General features: G+C 39.5%; 1 protein-coding gene across 7 annotated transcripts in view; it reads right to left on the bottom strand.

The window, feature by feature from the left end:
• SYK (spleen associated tyrosine kinase) overlaps positions 1-21,647 on the bottom strand; it is a 128,940-nt gene that overhangs the window by 14,689 nt on the left and 92,604 nt on the right. For all 7 annotated transcript variants that reach the window (XM_049895269.1, XM_049895267.1, XM_049895268.1 and 4 more), the window contains 4 exons: positions 14,007-14,091; positions 12,365-12,542; positions 10,689-10,898; positions 8,990-9,179 (listed from right to left, as the gene is read on the bottom strand). In XM_049895269.1, coding sequence (XP_049751226.1) covers positions 8,990-9,179; positions 10,689-10,898; positions 12,365-12,542; positions 14,007-14,091 — 663 coding nt within the window. The remainder of the gene's footprint in view (positions 1-8,989; positions 9,180-10,688; positions 10,899-12,364; positions 12,543-14,006; positions 14,092-21,647) is intronic.

Raw genomic sequence — 21,647 nt, forward strand, 5'->3', positions numbered from 1 at the left:
ACAGCCTACAGACTGGGAAAAAGTCTTTGGAAATGACATAGCTGATAAAGTTTAATATCTAACATATATAGAATATTTCTACAGCTTAACAAGAAAAAGACAAATACCTCAATCAAAAACTGGGCAAAGAACAGGAACTGATAATTCACCAAAGAGGATATTCAAATGGTCAGCAGATGTATGAAAAGATGCTCAACACCATTAGCCATCAGAGAAATGCAAATCAAAACCACAATGAGATATTATTTTACTCCCACTAAGATGGGTAAGGTTAAAACAAACAAACAAACAAAAATCCAGAAAATAAAAGGTGTTGAAGGGATACGGAGAAACTGCAGCCCTCACCCACTGCTGGTGGGAATCTGAGATGGTACAGCCATTGTGGAAAAAATCTGGTGGTTCCTCGTATGGTACAGCTGCCATAACTAAAAACCAAACCTGGCGCCCTCAAGTTGATTTTGACTCATAACGGCTCTACAGCAATTCTCTTCCCGGGTATATACCCTGGTGGCACAAAGGTTAAGCACTAGGCTGCTAACTGAAAGGCTGGTGGTTCAAACCCACACGCCTCTCCACGGGAGAAAGATTCGTCATTCAGCTTCCGTAAAGAGTTGTAGCCTTGGATACCCTATGGGTCAGCTCTATTCAACTTGAAAGCAACAGATTTTTTTCCCCCTTTGATTTGGGCGTATGCCCCAGGGATCTGATAGAAGTGACAGGAACAGACACATGCACACTTTTAAGTTCATTGCTGCACTATTCACCATAGCAAAAAGATGGAAAGAACTTAAGTGCTCATCAATGGATGAATAGATAAGTAAAATGTGGTACATACGTACGATGGAACACTACTTAGTGATAACAGAAAATGAGTTTCCAAAACATCTTGGAACATGGATAAACCTGGAGGACATTATGTTGAGCAAAACAAGTCAATCACAAAAAAACAAGTATTGTATGTTCTCACATTTAGGAGATGACATGAACAGGCAAATATACAGCCACTAGTGTTCATTATTGATCACTAGGGATGGGGAGTGGGGGGAGAAGGGGATTCACTCTCTATATTTTTGGTGATGGGACAGGTAACACCAAATTAAGGTGAAGTATATACAGCTTGACAAAGGTGAACAATGTCACTAAAATGTACACAAGAAAAAAGGAACTTTTGGTAACTGCTATGTTGGGTTATGGCATAAATACACCACTTGTGTGTCAATTTGTCATACTGTGGTGGCTTGCATGTACCTATGATGCTGGAAGCTATGCCACCAGTATTTCAAGTACCAGCAAGGTCACCCATGAAGGACAGGTTTCAGCAGAGCTTCCACGCTAAGACAGACTAGGAAGTAGGAACTGGTGATCTACTTCTGAAAAAAAAAAAAAAAAATGGCCAGTGAAAACCTTATGGATAGCAGTGGAACACTGTCTGGTATAGTACTGGAAGATGAGCCCCTAAGGTTGAAGGCACTCAAAATACTAGTGGGGAAGAGCTGCCTCCTCAAAGTGGAGTTGACTTTAATGACATGGATGGAGTAAAGCTTTTGAGACCTTCATTTGCTGATGTGGCACGACGAAAAATGACAGGAAACAGGTGCAAATATCTATTAGTAACCGGAACATGGAATGTACAAAGCATGAATCAAGGGAAATTGGAAGTTGTCAAAAATGAAATGGAATGCATGAAGATTGACATTCTAGGCATTAGTGAACTGAAATGGACTGGTATTGGCCATTTGGAATTGGAAAATCATATAGGAAGCCCTGGTGGTGCAGTGGTTAAGAGCTCGGCTGCTAACCAAATGGTTGGCAGTTCAAACCTACCAGCCGCTCCTTGGAAACCCTACAGGGCAGTTCTACTGTCCTATAGGGTGGCTATGAGTAGGAATCGACTCGATGGCAATGGGTATGATTTGGTTTGATTGATTATACCAGGAATGACAAATTGAAGAGGAACAACATCACATTCACTGTCAAAAAGAGCATTTCAAGAACTATTCTGAAGAACGATGCTGTCAGTGGCAGGATAATATCCACACATCTATTTTTTTTTTTTATTTACAAGTAAGACCAGTTAATTCAACTATTATTCAAATACATGCACCAATCACTAATGACAAAGATGAAGAAACTGGAGATTTTCTATCAGCTTCTAAAGTCTGAAATGGATCAAATATGCAATCAAGATGCATTGATAATTACTGGTGACAGGAATGCAAAAGTTGAAAACAAAGAAGAAGGATCCGTAGTTGGAAAATATGGCCTTGGTGATAGAAATGATGCTGGAGATGACATGATAGAATTTTGCAAGACCAATGACTTATTCATTGGAAATACATTTTTCAACAACATAAATGGTAACTATACCACGTGGATCTCACAGGATGGAATACACAAGAACCAAATCGACTAAATCTGTGGAAAAAGACAATGGAGAAGCTCAATGTTATTAGTCAGAACGAGGCCAGAGGCCAAATGTGCAACAGAATCATATGCAAATTCAAGTTGAAGTTGAAGAAAATGAAAACAAGTACACGACAGCCAAAGTACAATCTTCAGTATATCCCACCTGAGTTTAGAGATCATCTCAAGAATAGATTTGATGCACTGAACACTAATGACCAAAGACCAGATGAGTTGTGGGATGCCATTAAAGACATCATATGTGAAGAAAGTAAAAGGTCATGAAAAAGACAGGAAAGAAAGAAAAGATCAAAATGGATGTCAGGAGAGTCTCTGAAGCTTGCTCTTGAATCTCAGGTAGCTAAAGCAAAAAGAAGAAATGATGAAGTAAAAGAGTTGAACAGAAGATTTCAAAGGGCAGCTCAAGAAGGCAAAGTAAAGTATTATAATAAAACGTGCAAAGACGTGGAGTTGAAGAACATGTTCAGCATTTCTCAAGCTAAAAAAAACTGCAGAAAAAAATCAAGCTTCGAGTTGCAATATTGAAAGATTCTGGGAGCAAAATACTGATCGATGCAAAGCATCAAAAGAAGGTAGAAGGTATACACAGAGTCACTGTACCAAAAAGAATTGGTTGATGTTTAACCATTTCAGGAGGTAGCATATGATCAAAACCAAGGGTGCTGAAGGAAGAGGTCCAAGCTGCACTGAAGGCACTGATGAGAAACAAGGCTCCAGGAATTGACGGAATACCAACTGAAATGTCTCAACGAGAGAATTCAACACTGGAAGTGCTCAACTCATCTATGCCAAGAAATTTGGAAGACAGCCACTTGGCGAACTGACTGAAAGAGAACCATATTCATACCCAGCCCAAAAACACTTGATCCAATGGAATGAAGAAATTATCAAAAAAAGTTCATTAATATCACATGCAAGTAAAATTTTGCTGAAGCTAACTCAAAAAAAGTTGCAGCAGTACAATGACAGGGAACTGACAGAAATTCAAGCCAGATTTAGAAGAGGACATGGAATGAGGGATATCATTGCTGATGTCAGATGGATCTTGGCCAAAGGCAGAGAATAGCAGAGAGTTGTTTATCTGTTTTTTATTGACTATGCAAAGGCATTTGACTGTGTGGATCATAACAAATTATGGATAACATCTTGAAGAATGGGAATTCCAGAACTCTTAATTGTGCTCACGAGGAACCTCTACATAGACCAATTGTTTGAACAGAACAAGAGGATACTGCATGGTTTAAGATCAGAAAAGCTGTGTGTCGGGTTTGTATCCTTTCATCATACTTATTCAATCTGTATGCTGAACAAATGATCTGAGAAGCTGGACTATATAAAGAAGAGCCTGGCAACAGAACTGGAGGAAGTCTCATTAACAACCTCCAATATGCATATGACACAATCTTGCTTGCTGAAAGTGAGGAGGGCTTGAAGCACATATCACTGAAAATCAGAGACTACAGCCTTCAGTACGGATTACACCTCAACATGAAAGAAATAAAAATTCTCACAAATGGACCAAAAATCAACAACACGATAAATGGAGAACATACTGAAGTTGTCAAGGATTTCATATTACTTGAATCCACAATCAACACCCATGGAAGCAGCAATGAAGAATCAAATGATGTATCGCATTGGGCAATTCTGTTGCAAAAGATCTCTTTAAAGTGTTAAAAAACAAAGATGTCACTTTGAAGACTAACGTGCACCTGACCCAAACCATGGTATTTTCAATCACCTCCTAAGCATGCAAGTGCTGGACGATTAATAAGGAAGACTGAAGAAGAATTGATGCCTTTGAATATGGTGTTGATGAAAAATATTGAATATGCCAGAAAAACAAACGAATTCGTTTTGGAAAAGGTACAGCCAGAATGCTCTAGTGTACTTTGGAAATGTTATCAGGAGGGCCCTGCCCCTGGAGAAGGACATAATGCTTGGTAAGGCAGAAGGTCAGTGAAAAAGAGGAAAACCCTTAACTAGATGGACTGACACAGTGGTTGCAACAATGGGCTCAAATGTTGCAACAATTGTGAAGATGGTACACTGAGCAAAGTTCTGTTCTGTTGTACACATGGTCACTAGGAGTTGAGACTGACTTGATGGCACTTAACATCATGGCATATACAATTTTGCAACAGAGCAACCATCAAAAATTATATGTGTTCATATATACGTATGTAGACATATATGTGTATAGGTATGTACATTTGAGTACACCTACTCATAACTTATCGACTATCCCGTTATCCGACACTTCAGTTATGACAATAGTAAAAAATTTCCTCTCTATTTTGCACATTAATGACACACATCTGGCAGTAACAAACGCCAAGGTGCAAGGTGAGAATAACACTGGCTGTGATGGTACATGTGATAGATCATGTTTGTTTGGCCTTTCTAGCCGTTGTCTTGTAACCCAATCACTTGGGTGGGACGGTGCAGATAGGGTAGTTGTAGCCCATCAAAGGGATTGGTCAGTTTTGCCATCCCTCTGAGCTTGAAATATGCCACCCCAGAGGTGGGAAAGAGAAGATCCCACCACTACCAATGAAGAACAGCCAGGAGCCAGCACCTTTGGACTTGGGATCCCAGTGCTGAAGAAGTTCCTGGTAGCTGGAGATCAAGAGAGAGAAAGAGTTGTAACCCTGAAGATGCTGAGAAGTGGTGGCAGGAGAGACCCAGCAGCAGAGACCTGGCAGCAGAAGACGGCATGCTGGGTGGGCTTCCCGGCCCATGGAGAGAGAAATCTGAGCACCTTTGGGCAGAGGACTAGGGCCAGGGAAAGATGTGCATTTGAGCACGGTTGGGAAGAGGCTGTCCCGATAGAAGAACTGTATCCTTGAGTGTTTCTGAGCCTGAATTGTAACCTGTTACTTCTCTAATAAATCCCATAATCGTGAGCATGGTCTGTGAGTTCTGCGTGGCCTTTGAAGTGAATTATCGAACCCAGCAAGAGAAGTATAGAGTGCCATAGGAGGGACAGTTGGTATCAGAATCAGTAAAGACGGTGGAGAGGAGGCATGTCTGACCTCCACCTCAGCATTGGGCTGTTGATCTTGATTTTCCTCCTCCCTTCTGAAGTTAGAGGAGGTCAGATGCCACCCTCATGCCATTTTTACAAATGGTTAAGCTATCATGTGTGAACTTGGCTAGATCGTGATTCTCCGTGGTTTGGCAGTTATGCAATTAATTTGGCAGTTAGGTAACGACGTAATTTTGCAGTTATGAAGTGATGTAATTTGGCATTAGGTAATGATGCAGTCATCCTTCGTTTTGTGATCTGATGTGGTTATCCTCCATTTTTGCATAATGCTGATTCACGTAATGACCTGGTATTTGAAACCTAGCCATGTCAATAAGTGAGGAGTGGTGTATATATGGGTGTATATATGTATATATGCATATGCTTGTATGTGATTATAGGCACACATATTCATATATATAATAAAGCACATAGGAGGCACGGTTACAGATACTTCTTAGATATAATTAAATACCACGTGAGACAGGCTTCCTGGGTTTGAAGGATTAGGACCAACAGTCTCGTGGGACATCTCAGTCAATTGGCATAATATAGTTCATAAAGTTTATGTTCTATATCCTAGTTTGGTAAGTAGTATCTGTGGTCTTAAAAGCATGCAAGTGGCCATCCAAGATACAACTATTGGTGTCTACTGGTCCAGAGCAAAAGAGCAAGAAGGAAATCAAAGACTCAGAGAAGAAAATAGTCTACAGGACTAACACTCTACATGAACCGTGACCTCCTCTATTCTCAGACCAGAAGAACTAGATGATGCCCAGCTACCACTCCCGACCGTTGTGATCAGGACAATAGATGGATCCTGATTGAATGGGAGAAAAATGTGGAACAGAACTTCAAATTCCTTAAAAAATCCCCCTGAACTTACTGGACTGGATAAGAAAGGAAGACTCCCTGAGACTACTGCCCTGAGATACCCTTCAAATCTTGAACCAAAACTAGGCCCTGAGGTCACTTTTTAGCTAAATGTCAGATTGGCTTACAAAATAGAGAATATCACCTGTGAGTACTGCGCTCCTTTAGAAAATCATCTATATGAGACCAAATGGCCAATAATTATTTTAAATCAAAGTTGAGAACATAAAGGGTCAGGGAAACTAGATTAATTGAAATGGAACAATCAGAATGGAAATACTGAGAACATTTACACACTGTGAAGAATGTAACTGTCACTGAACGTTTTCTATAGAAACTGTTGAATGGGAACCTAAGATGCTGTGTAAACCTTAACCGAAGATACAATAAAATATTATTTAAAATAAAATAAATCCTGACCCAAAAAATGTCGTGTGTCTGTGTGTCTGTGTGGTATGAATTTTAAAAATACATGTGTGGGTGTATTTGTCAGGTTCGGTGCAAATTGCTTGCATCTTTAATGTTTTTGTTCACCTTTTACTTTGGCCATACACAGCTTTACGTGGTTTGTAGATGGTGATGGAGGAGTCTAGATGTGATATTTCTCACGTGACCTTCATTTACATATACAGCCTGAACATTACTCGGAATGCTCCAAGAAATACTGGGTGGGCTGCTTATAAGAAGATTTAACTATTACTGGGCATTTGTCTACACTTCTAAGCCAATGCTAACACCATTTTTTTTAATATTTAAAATTTTCCAATTATCTAATTTGAAAAGGCAAGTGGTGATAAGAAAAGATCAAAATCATGTACAGCAAAACCTTCCCTTAGGGGTTTGGGATTCAGGATGACGTGCTGTTCCGAGAAGGCTTGTCACTTCCTGTTGATGTTACTCTTTAATCTGTGTGAAGTCACTTGGGGTGCAGGGAGGGGAGTGACCAGCACTACAGAAGGGGCAATATGGGGACGTCAGCTTGGAAACCATAAGGTGTCATGATCCTTCTCCTCTAAATAACACAAATGATTGCACTCACGTTTTTACCACAATATGTATTAATTTTAGATTCTGATTTGAAAAGTTGTGAACAATACATGTATGTGTGTTATTTCAAGTTTATTCTGCATTGTGAACTAATAGAAAGATAAACCTTAGATTAGAAAAAGTGTAAATACAATGAAAAACTAGTCCTTTTCTACCACCAACTTCTGGTCTTTCTTCACAGAGGCAGCCACTTTAAATAATTTTTCTTGTATCCTTCCAAACAAACCTATTTACAAGCATGTTGTTGTTAGGTGCCACTGAGTTGGTTCCGACTTATAGCTACACTATGTACAACAGAACAAGATGCTACCTGGTCCTGCGCCATCCTCAACAGTCGCTGTTATGCTTGAGCCCACTGTTGCAGCCGCTGTGTCAATTCACCCCAATGAGTGTCTTCCTCTTTTTCACTGACCCTCTACTTTACCAAGCACAATGTCTTTCTCCAGGGACTGATCCCTCCTGACAACACGTCCACAGTAAGTGAGACAAAGTTTTGCCATCCTTGCTTCTAAGGAGCATTCTGGCTGTACTTCTTCCAAGACAGATAAGTTCGTTCTTCTGGCAGTTCACATATGTCCTTTTTGTGGTAACAAAACTAGGGCCATACTTTTTTGCACTTACCTTTTAAAAAAAAATTTTTTTTTTTTTAATTTAACCATCTGTTGTGGACATATTTCTATATAAAAAATCCCAGCGCCCTCGAGTCGATTTCAACTCATAGCGACCCTATAGGACTTTCTATATAAGTACACACAAATAATGTCATTTTTAAAAGCCTTGGATTGAATTTTTTGAATGAATCTACCATGACTAATTTAACCAGCCTCCTACTGAGAGGCCATTAGGTAATTTACAGATTTTTTGTTATTACCAATAATGTTATAATGGACATTACTGAGAGTGGGCATCTGTCCAGGTACATAGGTATGTTTGTAAAGAACTGCTAGGTTAAAGGGCACTTGGTTTTACATTTTTGTTGGTGCCCAAATTCACTTTTCCATGCACGGTTCTCGTTTGCGTCCATAGCCGACATCCCTCTTTAATTCTTTAACTCTCTATTCTTTCCCATTCCACTTTGCTTTGTTGTGGAGCATATTATTATAGGTTATTTTGGAATAGATCCAACTATATGTTATGGAACAATGTTGCTCAAGATGTTATTAGATCTTCTGTCGGAAAAGGATTCCATGAATGGATTAGGTTTGAAAAATGCAGCAGGCCAAAACCCCTACTGAGACATATAATGCAGGCTAGCATGATAAGGGCTCTGACAAATCTCACAGGAATGAAACCTGTTTAACCTACATTTTCCAAAGTGATTTCATGAAGAAAGTCTATTTTTCTTCTTTATATTTTTTTTAATGAACCATCAAAATTAATACCTTGATTCCATGGAACATGCTTGGAAGATACTATTCTGAATAAATCTCAAAGTGTTATGTATTATCATATTTCCATTTTTTTAAACAAAAAACCAAAGCTTAACAAAAAATTTTACATAGTCATTTTTGCATAGGGAAGTCGCTTCTTGAAATCTTCTGTGATAAAATAAACATATACTTGCATTTCAAATTCTTACTAACCTACTGCTCTTAAGATTAGCTAACTTGTTCCTACCTTGTAGTAGTTTTCATCAGCACGAAGTGCTTTGGAAAGTCCAAAGTCACTGATTTTGGCATAATGTTGAGTAACCAGCAACACGTTTCTTGCAGCCAGATCTCGGTGCACAAAATTGCACTCCTCCAAATACTTCATTCCCATAGAAACCTGATGAACCAGCTCTATTATGTTCTTATCCTTGACATGCCTGCAAGTTACAAATGTGTCATTAGAGATAGTGGGCAGTGGTCCATGTTAGAACAACCAGTCACACTCCCCACTCACGCAGAAGATGAATTCACTAATTTCCTGTTTTTCTTAAACAAAAAGAGTCACAAGTGGTGATGAATGATCTTGTTAACATTCAGCTGTTCAGGAGTGAATGCCATTCTCTTTCTCCTGGTCAGTGGGTAAGATTTTCACGGGGTGCCTGGAATTCCATGAGAAGCTGTATAATGGCTTATAGAGAGTCAGGTTTCTGTTCACATCATTGATCCAACACACTCAACAAGTAATAAAGCCCATCCTAAGTTTCGATATCTTATCTATAAACTGAGGATAACAAAAGTTCCCTTCTACGGAAACTGTAAAGATACAATCTGGGTAATGTAGAAGAAGGTAGCAAATAGGAACAGCTCATGTGTGACAGAGTAGAACTGCTCCATAGGGTTTTCTGGGCTGTAATCTTTATGGAAATACGTCACCAAGCCTTTCTCTCATGCCTCTGCTGTGTACGTTCAAATTGCCAACCCTTAGGTTACTAGTCTGACGAAGACATTACCCAGAGGGGCCAAATAGTGGCTATTATTACGTTTTATTCCATGTGAGTTCCTCCATCCCAACAATAGCTTTCATTGAATACAACATGATGATTCTGGTGAAAGCTGTAATTGATTAAGAGCTACCTGATATTTTAACAAGCATTTACACATGGGAGCTTAGAGGTATGGCTGTCATTCAGATGTTTAAAACAGTTACCTCTTAGGTTTCTTTAAAAAGAGTGTGTTCTATTCAACCACAAACAGAATGGAGCTCTGATGCTATGACATGGATTAGCCTTGAAAACATTACGCTGAGTGAAATGAGTCCGACATAAGGACATATATTGCATGATCCCACTTACATGAAGTATCTACGATAGGCCAATGCACAGAGACCCAAATTTATTAGTGGCTACCGGGGTCTCTTTTCTCACCGGGACAGGCAGGAGAGGGAAACAGGGAGTCACTGCTTACAAGGCACTAAGCTTTTCTTAGAGGTGATGAAAAAATGCGGAAACAGCTAATAGTGATGGTTGTACAACGTGGTGGAAGTAATTAATGTCACTGAATTGCATGCACAAAAATGGCTTAAATGGCAAATGTTTTGTTATGTGTATTTCACCACGATAAAACAAAAACAAAAAAAGAGAGGATGTTTCCTGCCTCTGTAAGGGAAGACTTCTTGTCAAGACACTATGAGGCTGAATCCATCATTGGCCAATACAGAGTGAGTAAGGGAGGTGAATGAAGACAAAATTGTTGAATTAGAGTTTTTCTCTGAGTAATAAGAGCAAAAGAGAATTTGATCCGAAGATGGCGTCTCTTTGTCCTCCTCCTAAAGTCCATGAGTGTGGATCAACACTGGGGAGAGGCGGGGAGCAGGGAAGGGAGGCAGAGGGGCCCCGTCCCTCACGGTACTGGCTTCTGTGCCTTCGGGGGACAGTCAGAGTAGATACCTGTTCTGCTGCAAGTACTTATTGAGAGGCCCGAGCTCCGCCATCTCCATCACCAGCATCCAGGACTCGGCCTCGCAGATCCCGATCATGCGCACGATGTAAGGGTTGTCCAGCTGCTGCATGACGTTGGCTTCCGCCAGCAGCTCGTCCTTCAGAGCGGGGTCGTTGGCTTCGTTCTTCAGTATTTTCACGGCCACTGTTTTTACGACTCTGCAAAAGAAATCATAACATATAAGATGTTCAGAATGGCTCACTTCTGCATAATTATCTTCTGTGAGACATAATTCCTAGGCAGAGATGGTGTTATGGAAATACCCTGCAACAGAATGAAAATGTGTCTTAAGAAGCCATGTAATAAGTTAATAGTTTTCCGACTGTTTTCTACACATGGAGTTACACCCCATAGCTTAAAAATAATAGGATGGTGGTACTGAAGAATGCCTCAGCCAAGCAAAAGACCTAAATTGTAGAATATTTAGATAACTTTTAAATAAACCTTATAAGCTATTACATACATGGATTCCTGTAACATCTCGCGATTTATCATTTTAGATTATGTATAAAAAAAAACATAGATAAATATGTTGTTGTTGTTGTTAACTGCTGTGATACTGTCTCCCAACTCATGACGACCCCATTCACCACAGAACTAAATGCTGCCTGGCCCTGAGGCAGCCTCCTGACTGGTTACAGACCACACCGTTGTGATCCACAGGGTTTTCATTGGCTGATTTTCGGAAGGAAGATCACCAGCCCTTCCTTCATAGTCCATCTTATTCTGGAAGCTCTGACAGGCGATGGTTGTGTATAAGAGACATTGGTCAGGATTCTAACCCAGGTCTCCCACGTGGGAGGTGAAAATTCTAACACTGAACCATCAATGTCTTATACGAATATGAAATTCCGTTAATATATGTTAAAAATGAACTCCTGTATGTAAAACTAAAAAGCTTACGTTGTTAAAGCTCATAGTTTAGAACACACTTTTTCAACTGAGTTTTGTTTATTTTAAGCAGGCCTCAATGAGTTTTTAAGAACTTATTTTTCATTTTCTAATAAAACCATCATATAGGTTGTGTTTGAATTCTTAAAAATATTTTAATATGGTAGGGTGTAAATAAATGGAGGGGACTTAATTATGCATGATTTTAAAAACTAGCGTCCCTCTGTGACATATCTCCCACTGATATGTATGGGAAGTATACCTCTTTTGCTGAACTCTAAAACTGGATTATAAGAAAGGAACTATCCAATAAAATAGGAGAATAACAGAATAAGTATAATATGTATACAGAAAAGGAAACATAAATTTAGTGCATATAAACATCTAAAAAATAAATACACTAAGGTTAGTTAGTGGTAGTAATATTTGCATGGTAGGAATATGTTTTCATTTTCTTATGTTTTTCTTTGTTTCTATTTTCTATAAGGTTTTATATGTATTACTCCTAAACTAACAAAAGTTAGTTAGTATACTTAATAGATGCTTTCATTATAATTGTTCCAGGAATGAACAAAAATTTAACATTCATTAAAAAAAAAAAAAGGATATAGCTATGCTAGGTTAAATTTGTGATTATTACTAAATGAACACTATATATGTATATTTAGCAGTTTCTAGAAACATAAGCTCTTAGACAATAATGAGGATGACATCATGGTATGAAGGGACTTACTTTTTCATTTTGTAGTAACCCTTTTTCACAGTACCAAAGTTCCCAGAGCCAAGCTCATTGTCTTCCAGAGTCAGCAGACTTCGGTCCAGATAGACCTCTTTTGGCCTGATCTCTTCGGGGTCTGCGTAGGGGCTTTCGTACACTTCGGTGTCCATGGGCAAGGCTTCTCTCTGGGGACCTGTAATACATCCAAGAGACACACAACCCTTGGGCTAGATCCTTCATGGAATTCCCATTGTCTGCCCCTCCTCCCTTCCTGGGGCCACACTGTGCCTTTAAGACACTGGTCACCGTAGGGTGCCTAGGAAAACTCAAAAGAGTATCCCTCCCAACTCACAGGGGAGCAGCAAAAGAGCCCTCATCTTTTGTTCTACCTGACTTCTGCTCTTGCACTAATGTATGGGGTGTCCCTCCATCTAGGAGTCATCAAGTGGGTCATTCACACCACAGATACTTCAAATGAAGCCATCTTAATGGTGTGTGACAGTTTTACCTATGTCTGAAAATTCTCTGTGACACTCTGCTCATTGAGAGATGAAGTCTATGTCACCTTCCCTTGGTGGCTTTTATAATGTTTTCAATCATTATAATATATCAGAAGTAGCTTATGTGATTTCCAAGGTGAGGTTATAACAGGCCATGAAATTTCTGCCTCATTTGCTGGAAAACTTGCTCCTGAAGCCTTCAGATGTTATGTATTTTGTCCAATGCCCTGAGGCCACCAGGCTGTGAGAAAGCACAGAGCAGCCTACGTGGAGAAACCAGAGAGGTCCTGAGACTAAGAGAAGATGGGGAGATGCCTCACCAGTCCAAGATGCTTCAGCCCACCACTACCTCTGTCCCTGCCATTCCAGCTCCAGCCACAATATGGCTCCAGGGGATGCTGAGCCAAAACCACCCAGCTGTGCCTTTCCCAAATTCATGACCTACAGATCCCATGCAAGATAATGAGAAGACTATTATTGTTTTGAGCCACTAGGCATTGGGGTTGTTTTGTACCAACAGATAAAGAGATCAAATTCATTAATAAAATAATACCTCGGGCTACCCAGAGAACCCAAGAAGGTCATCCACAGGTCCCATTTCTGAGAACAAGTCTACTGGAGGGCTACTGAGTTCTTTAAGGGTGTATCTTACTACAAGACTATCTTCTTGTGGCCTCTGAGAATCAGTACAATTTTCTCAATATGTCTAGAATTCCAGCAACTCAGATATTCCTTCAGTTAGTACTAATCATCCGTTACTATACCTTCTGCTGAAATTTAATAAGGAATACAAACATATCTCCAAGAACATAACTTTCATAGAAATGTAAAGTTAACTTTGAGTCGTATTAAAATTACAAGAGATGAGAAATCCTGAAGCAACAGTCATGATTTTTATGTTTTATACATTTTCAATGCTGCCATTTAACATGAGGGAGTCGGTGACATACCCTCTCACTCAATGGAACCCCACTGTTCATAGATACGTGATATCTGCTACCTGCCACTAGACAATAGTCTTGTTTAGTGCTAACTGTCACTACATTGCAATGACAGACAGTGGTGTGAAGTAGCAAGCTGACTGCAAATTTACAAGCGACCATGGGAAGCACCTCCTCCCCTGTGGATGCCCAGTAAATAAAAGTGGTTTTTCTCACCTCGTTCAGTGGCCCAAGGTCCTCGGTCTGGCTCATAAGGATTGAACACGGAACTTTCTGGCCGGTTACCTTGGGATGAGGGTGCCTAAAGCACATGAACAATAACTGGTCATTTTTCTTCATCAATACACTGCTGGGTTGATCTGTGTAATTATTTTAAAATAATCACATTTCATTTACGCAGGGAAGGCAAAGGAAAGAGTTGGGAAGAAAGGCAGGAAAAAAATCAAGGCTTATCTCAGTTCTCCGGGCAACGGTTTGGACCCTGTGATGGTTTAATAAAGTTCATGCTACCCCAATTCAAGAAGCTCTACAGGTATCTCAGACAGAGCGGTGAGAGAATCAGCTCTACTTGTTCAGGGAGATTCCCTTCCCACTTACATGCCCTTTCAAATCCTATTTCTACACTCCTAAAGATGCTAGGGATTTTCATTTTCCCCTTGAATTCATTCTCCTCTATTAACTACTTCTCTTCAATTATATATAATATGGGAGTTATTTAAAAAATGAATATTAAATGCCGACCTGCTGCTTCTACCCACTCCCCAACTCTAAAACATTCATGCTTCCTAGTCTCTGCTTGGATTTTTACCTTTGGTGGACATCTAGAAACATTTGGGTAGATATCAGAGAGTAGCATCGTCCAGTGATATAAAGGTTCCAAAGAGGAGGGCTGGCTGCTAGCAAGCCAAGGCACCAATGACGATGACACTGATGCCAATGATAATCACGGTACCTGCCCTATGAGGCTGGGGACCCTCTTCTGGCTCACCTGAAGTGAGATAATTCTTCCCTGAACCCAAAGCAGGTAACTGAGGTCTATCCGTGAAACAAAGATTTGCAGGTCATTCTTAACAGCAACCTTCCCTATTACTTACTTGGTCAACTCAATGTGCATCATGAAAGAACTGGGGAAAAAAATCTACTTTTTATATTACTAAGGGATTTTCATTTTGAAAGTCTTTCTCTCCAGTTTTCCTAACCCACTCCCATCTCCAAGTGAAGCAAAATTATTGCTAATAAATTTAGTTCACAGGACAGCCATGATTCAAATCCATTTTTTGGTGTGAGCTGAGTATAAATTTTATACTTCTATCTACCTTATCAGTGCCCAAACATTGGCCACGAAGAAATGAGATACTGCCATTAAAGGAAACATTTAAGGAAAAGAAGACATGAAGCTTAATATTACACAGTTACTCATCTTACAGTGCACCTAAGTCCTTGCCTGTCTGATTGTATTACAAGCCCAGGAACCAAAAGTAGAATCCTGGAGGCAAGATGCTCCACTAACACCGCTTGTCTCCAAGGATCCTGACTTCCTTATGGTATTCTTGCTGTACACTGAGTGCGACAGTGGCCCTGCTCACGGAAGCAAAAGCCCTTCTGACCAGGCTAAGGAAAATCTGCTCTGCTTTTTCAATGGGATATCGTTGGATCCATTTCCTCACAGACTACCTCAACATCCTTATTGAAATATTTAATTGAAATAACTATGATGTATCAAGAATGAAGATGGAATATAAACTCCAAGAGGCATAACCATCTACTCACTACATTAGTAACAAGCCATGCCCACCATGGTGTTCAATAAAAGTGTGCCAAACACACACACAAATAGATGAATTAAAGAACACGTGAGTGAATGAATGAACATAACTTCTTAAAACTGGGAGATATGAAGTAGAAACAATTTTAAAATGAGTTATCATTCAAATCCTTATACTAAAGGAGAGAAATAGTTGGGGATAATCCCAGGTGACAACGTACCACTTTTACAAGTTTACATATGATCACAGATCATTTGACGTGCTGTGAGTTCTCCTCAAACTTATAATAAAATCACTCTGTCTCAGAACCGTCATAGGAGAAACCAGGCAATTCCATCCTTCCCTCTATTCAGATCCCTCTTGCAATCAAATTCCAGGCTGGAAATAGTTTTTGAACTAATTTTTTTTTTTTTAACTTTCTTTTGGAAAGGGCCACATAAACTCAAGACTCCATCAGCCTGAAACCAGAAGAACTAGATGGTGCCTGGCTACCACTGATGACCGCCCTGACAGGGAACACAACAGAGAGTCCCTGATGGAGCAGGAGAAAACTGGGGTACAAAACTCAAATTCTAATAAAAAAGACCAGACTTAATGGTCTGAATGAGACTGGAGGAACTCTGGCAGACATGGCCTCTGGACTCTCTGTTAACCCAGAACTAAAACCATTCCTGAAGCCAACTCTTCATACAAAGATCAAATTGGACTATAAGATATAAAATGATACTTGTGAAGAGTGTGCTTCTTCGTTCAAGTAGATACATGAGATTAAATGGGCAGCTCCTGTCTGGAGGCAAGATGAGAGGGCAGAGAGGGACAGAAGCTGGTTGAATGGACACGGGAAATCTGGGATGGAAAGGAAGAGTGTGCTGTCACATTATAGGGAGAGCAACTAGGGTCACATAACAATGTGTGTATAAATTTTTGTATGAGAAACTAACTTGAGCTGTAAACTTTCACTTAATGCACAATAAAAAAAAGTGTCTGGTTAACATTTACTATTTCAACTCATTTGCGTTTCCCTGAAAGCAGTAAAATTCTGAGATCAGATGATATAATTTCAACACAGACACACAGGGAAGCGAAGGCTACCCCTGGACCAGTCATCATGGACAAGGAGAATGGACAGCATCCCTTCTCTTGACTTTATAATCTCCCATCCTCAGTCCACTTAAGAAATTATCCAGGGATTGCAGTCACTCCACTTTTACAGAATGTTCCCCCAGGGTAGGGCTCCTTGATAAAGATTTGTTACAATTAAATCAGAATACAATTACCTGGTATATGAATTCTGGAGGAAGAATTTTAAATCAGAGGGGGAGGTTGTAAAAAGTACTGAAAAGGACTAGGGTATCAGGAGTCAGTAGGAATTATTAGCAATGGACACAGAGAATCTGAGCTCATGGGCGTGAGTAATTTATCCTCATTATTATTATCTATCATTATTGTTATTATTATCATAGTTGTCTGAGTGTATCTTGACTTATGGATAAGCAAACAGGTTAGGGATCTCCATGTTTTCAGCCCAGGTGGCTCAGAGGTTTACTTTGATGCTGCCCATCACAGCGCACCATGGGATTGAGCCTCCGTGGCCCAGCCACAAAGAGTACCCTGTTTCCTTGACAAACCAACATCAGCTTTCATCCACCCTAGTCCCTCGTACCCCTTTCCTCACTCCTTCTTGGTGACTTATGTGATGGAACAAAGGATGGCACTGCACTGGGGAGAATGGTCTTTGTAAGAAATGGGTGGTTTTCCATTCTGTTCACTGAAAGCGCTGTGGTTGCTTTAATGAGGATGGGGATACAAAATGTATGTTTCACCTTTCCCAATTTACTTGATGAATACATCATTTAATAGAAGAACAAAATATCCTGGAAGCAAGTGCTCATTTGAAAGAAAGCATTTGAGGGTTTTATAAAGAATGAGCATTAAGGTATAACGATAAATTATAAAAGTACCAGTTATTACTTAAAGTTAAATTTTAATTTTAATAAAAATGTATTGCTAGTCCACATTATTTGTCATTATTCTTTCTGCTTAGTATTTGACTATTTATTCTGTCCTAAATCAACAACGATATCATCTTTTCTGCATAGAGAACAGCAGCATGTAAATGAAATGCTGACCTTTCTTTTTCACACCATATTTACTGAAATTCAAAAAGACGTAAACCTGTGGATAATGCTAGGTGGCACTAACAATTGGAGGTTTCCACCTAGAACAGCAATTTGTGACTTTTCTTTAAGTTTTAGAAATTCAAGCAATAACACTCCAAAATAGTTATAATAAAAAACTATGTTCAACTATATATTTTGATCCCTGACCTTTTATTGCCCTGGCTTAACTGCAAGAAGAAAATGTATTTGACAAACATTTTTAACTTTGGTGGTGTAGTGGCTAAGTGCTACAGCTGCTAACCAAAAGGTCGGCAGTTGGAATCCACCAGGTGCTCCTTGAAAACCCTATGGGGCAGTTCTACTCTGTCCTATAGGGTTGCTATGAGTCGGAATAGACTCAACAGCAATAGGTTTTTTTTTTTTTTAATGTTTAAGAATTGGCGATACAGAAGTCAATAGAAGAGAAAAAAAAACTGCTCTGATGGAGCTGACATATGAATTTGGAGTTTTCTGACTTGGGGTTACTTGCCATGTATCCTGAAGTCCATCTTCTAGACTTGAATTTCTACACACACAGGACTTAAAAGGCATTTTCAAATTAGATAATAGTAGGAAGGCCAATTGCAATAACAAGGTTTACTGCAGAAATACTAAACCAAACAAACAAACCAACAACAACAAAAAAAACCTGTTTCCATCAAATCGCGACCCATATTGACCCTGTAGAAATAGCAGCTGCTGTAAATCAAATCCAGGTTCCAGGTCGCTGGTGGAATGACTATGGTCCCAATGGGGAATAAGACAACACTACAGACCCTACAGAAGAAGAGGGCAAGCCCTTTCTGGATGGAATACGGGATATTAGGTTTTCTTTAGATTAATGAAGATGACACTTGACCTTCTAAATTAATCCTTTTTCACCTTAGAAGCAAGATCTAAAATCTGACTCATTATAATTAAAAACATATTTTCTCAATGGTCTAGTCCACTGCTTAGGGATCACCAAGTAAAAGAGTGTAGCTTTAGGAATTCTTTCTTTTCCCTCTCCCTGGGAGCCTTAGTGAATTGTGTATTGATTAAATTATTTTAATAAGTACAAATGTAAAAAGGCACAAAAGGGTTTATAATGAAAAGTGAGTCTCCTTGACACCCCGTTTCTCACTGCCCTGCTCCCTACTCCCCCAAACAACCAGGATGTTCTGTATTCTTCCAGAGACAGTCTATATTATATAAGCCTATATATACATGACTTTGTCTTTTGCCATTAGATTATACCTTGGAAGCAATTCTGCACCTCAGCTGCCTCTCACAGTATGAATTTTATTGAAACTTATTTCATCTATTTCCTATTGATAGACATTTCAATTATTTCCAGACTTTGTCAGTTAGACAATGTTGGAATAAACACTTCCATATGTACATGGTTACACATAAATTTAAGCATTTATATAAATGCTTAGAAATAAAATCACAGTTATCGAGATATGTGCACTTTTTATCTTGATAAAATGTTATGAAATTGCCTTTGTTAGAGGTTGTATCAACTCATACTTCTCCAGCAAAGTGTGAAAGTCTTATTTGCCATACCCTGCTACAACTGTATTACCAAGGTGTTTTTGTATGGATCAGTTTCACAGATGGAAATAGTGCAACACAGTTGCAACTTGCATTTCTCTTATTATGAAGTTGAATATCTTTTCATATATTTGTTTTACTGTAAAATACCTAATGATACCTTCTGCCCATTATTCTATTAGATTATTGCTACTTTTCATAAGGATTTATAAAATCTCTTTATATATTAAAGGTATTAACCTTATATATGTGTCATTATTTCAATACTTTAAGTTTGTTATTCTCTTTTGATCATGTTATTTTTTTTCTACACATATATTTATTTTTATGTAGTCATATTTACTGATGGAAACCCTGGTGGCATAATGCTTAAGAGCTATGGCTGCTAACCAAAAGGTCGGCAGTTGGAATCCACCAGGTGCTCCTTGGAAAACCTATGGGAGTCGGAATTGACTCAACAACAGTGGGCAGTGGTTTATATTTACTGATATTTTTCAATGTTTTTAGACATGTGCTCCTCCAGTTTACTAAAGTTATTCTAGTAAAATTCATTTTCTAGATATTTCTCTAGTCACTGTGAGTAAATGGTTAACATCAGCCCTGAGCCTCCTTGGGAAGATAAGGTGAGGTGCGGGTTTGTCTTCTCACAATACTGTTTTATTGTTTCCTTGTAGTGATGTCTTTTTGATGTATCAACTTGGCTAGGCTGAACCATGTTGTTGGGTGCTGTCCAGTCAATTTCCAACTCATAGTGATCCCATGTTACACAGCAGAACTGCCCCCATAGGGTTTTCTTGGCTGTAATCTTTATAGGAGCAGGTTGCTAGGTCTTTTTTCCGTGGATCCTCTGGGTGGGTTCAAACTGCCAACCTTTTGCTAAGTAGCTGAACACTTAATCATCATGCCACTGGGGCTCTGTAGGCTAAATATAATCCCCAGTTATTGAATCAACTCTAGGTGCTGCTGTAAAGGAATTTTTCAGATGTAATTAAAAAAAAAAAAATCCTAATTGGTTGATTTAAATTAGGGAGATTATCTTGGGCAAACCAAAAACCAGGTGCCAGTGAGTCTACTCCTACTTACACTGATATCTTGTGTTTCAGAGTAGAACTGCATTCCATAGGGTTTTCAAGGCTGTGACTTTTTGGAAGTAGATTGCCAGGCCTTTCTTCTGAGGCATCTCTGGGTGGGTTCAAACCACCAACCTTTGGTTACTAGCTGAGCGCTTAACCATCTGAGCTACCCAGGGACTCCCTTTTCCTGGGCAGGCCTGTCTTAAGCAGTTGTGAATCCTTAGAAGAGACCTTAGACTTTCTGGAAAGAAAGAGAGAGAGAAGAAAGAGGAGGAGAGGGAAGGAAAGAAAAAGGATGAGAGAGGAAGGAGGAGGAATGAAGGAAGGGAAGGGGGGGAAGAAGAAGAGGGAAGGGGAAGGATAACTCCTGCCTGTGGACAACAGCTTTGGGCCAAGCCCAGGAGATGCTGTTCTGCTTGTGTTCCTTCTTGATAGCCTGCCCTATGGGCACTGGATTTGCTTTACCATCCCCCACAACTGTGTAAGTCAATTCCTTGTAATAAGCCAACTACATGCAATTCCATGTATAAATGTATGTGTGTATATGTATGTGTGGAAACCCTGGTGGCGTAGTGGTTAAGTGCTACGACTGCTAACCAAAGGGTCAGCAGTTCGAATCCGCCAGACGCTCCTTGAAAACTCTATGGGGCAGTTCTACTCTGTCCTATAGGGTCGCTATGAGTCAGAATCAACTCAACGGCACTGTTTTTTTCTTATATGTATGTGTTACATATGTATATTTATGTGTGTGCATGTTTACATGCATATGCATGTTATATACATTTATATACACACACATGTATGCATGCATATACAGTAAAACCTGTGAAAGCTGAAACCTGTGTAAGAAGGCAGAAGCCTGTCAGAGAAGGAAAACACGAATATTTTCTACTAAAGAAGTGACAGAAAAGTGCACCCTGTCAATTTTGGAAAACTTGCGAGACCCAGAAAAACAAAGCAATCCTGTCGAGTTCTGGTTTTCACAGGTTTCACTGTATATGTCTATGTGTGTTATATACACATATTTCTTAGTGGCTCTGCTTCTCTGGTTGAACCCTGAATGATGCACTTGGAAACCATGTGCATACCATAAAACCAGTCCAGGGCTAGGGTGACTATAAGCTGGCAGCTGTGGAGAACTTTGCCTTGTATTATTAGAATTCTTATTTGAGGCAAAAGCCCCAATCACCAAACTGGCCCTGGTGGCTTGAAAAAACCTTAAATTGTGGGACAAAAGGGGCGCACCAACAATAAAGAATGTACCACCTTGACAAATGGATCCCTAAATCTCTTCACAAGGGATGCCACGTCTCACAGCCGGCA

Source organism: Elephas maximus, chromosome 9, assembly GCF_024166365.1.
Source record: "Elephas maximus indicus isolate mEleMax1 chromosome 9, mEleMax1 primary haplotype, whole genome shotgun sequence".
In the NCBI taxonomy this organism is placed as follows: Eukaryota; Metazoa; Chordata; class Mammalia; order Proboscidea; family Elephantidae; genus Elephas; species Elephas maximus.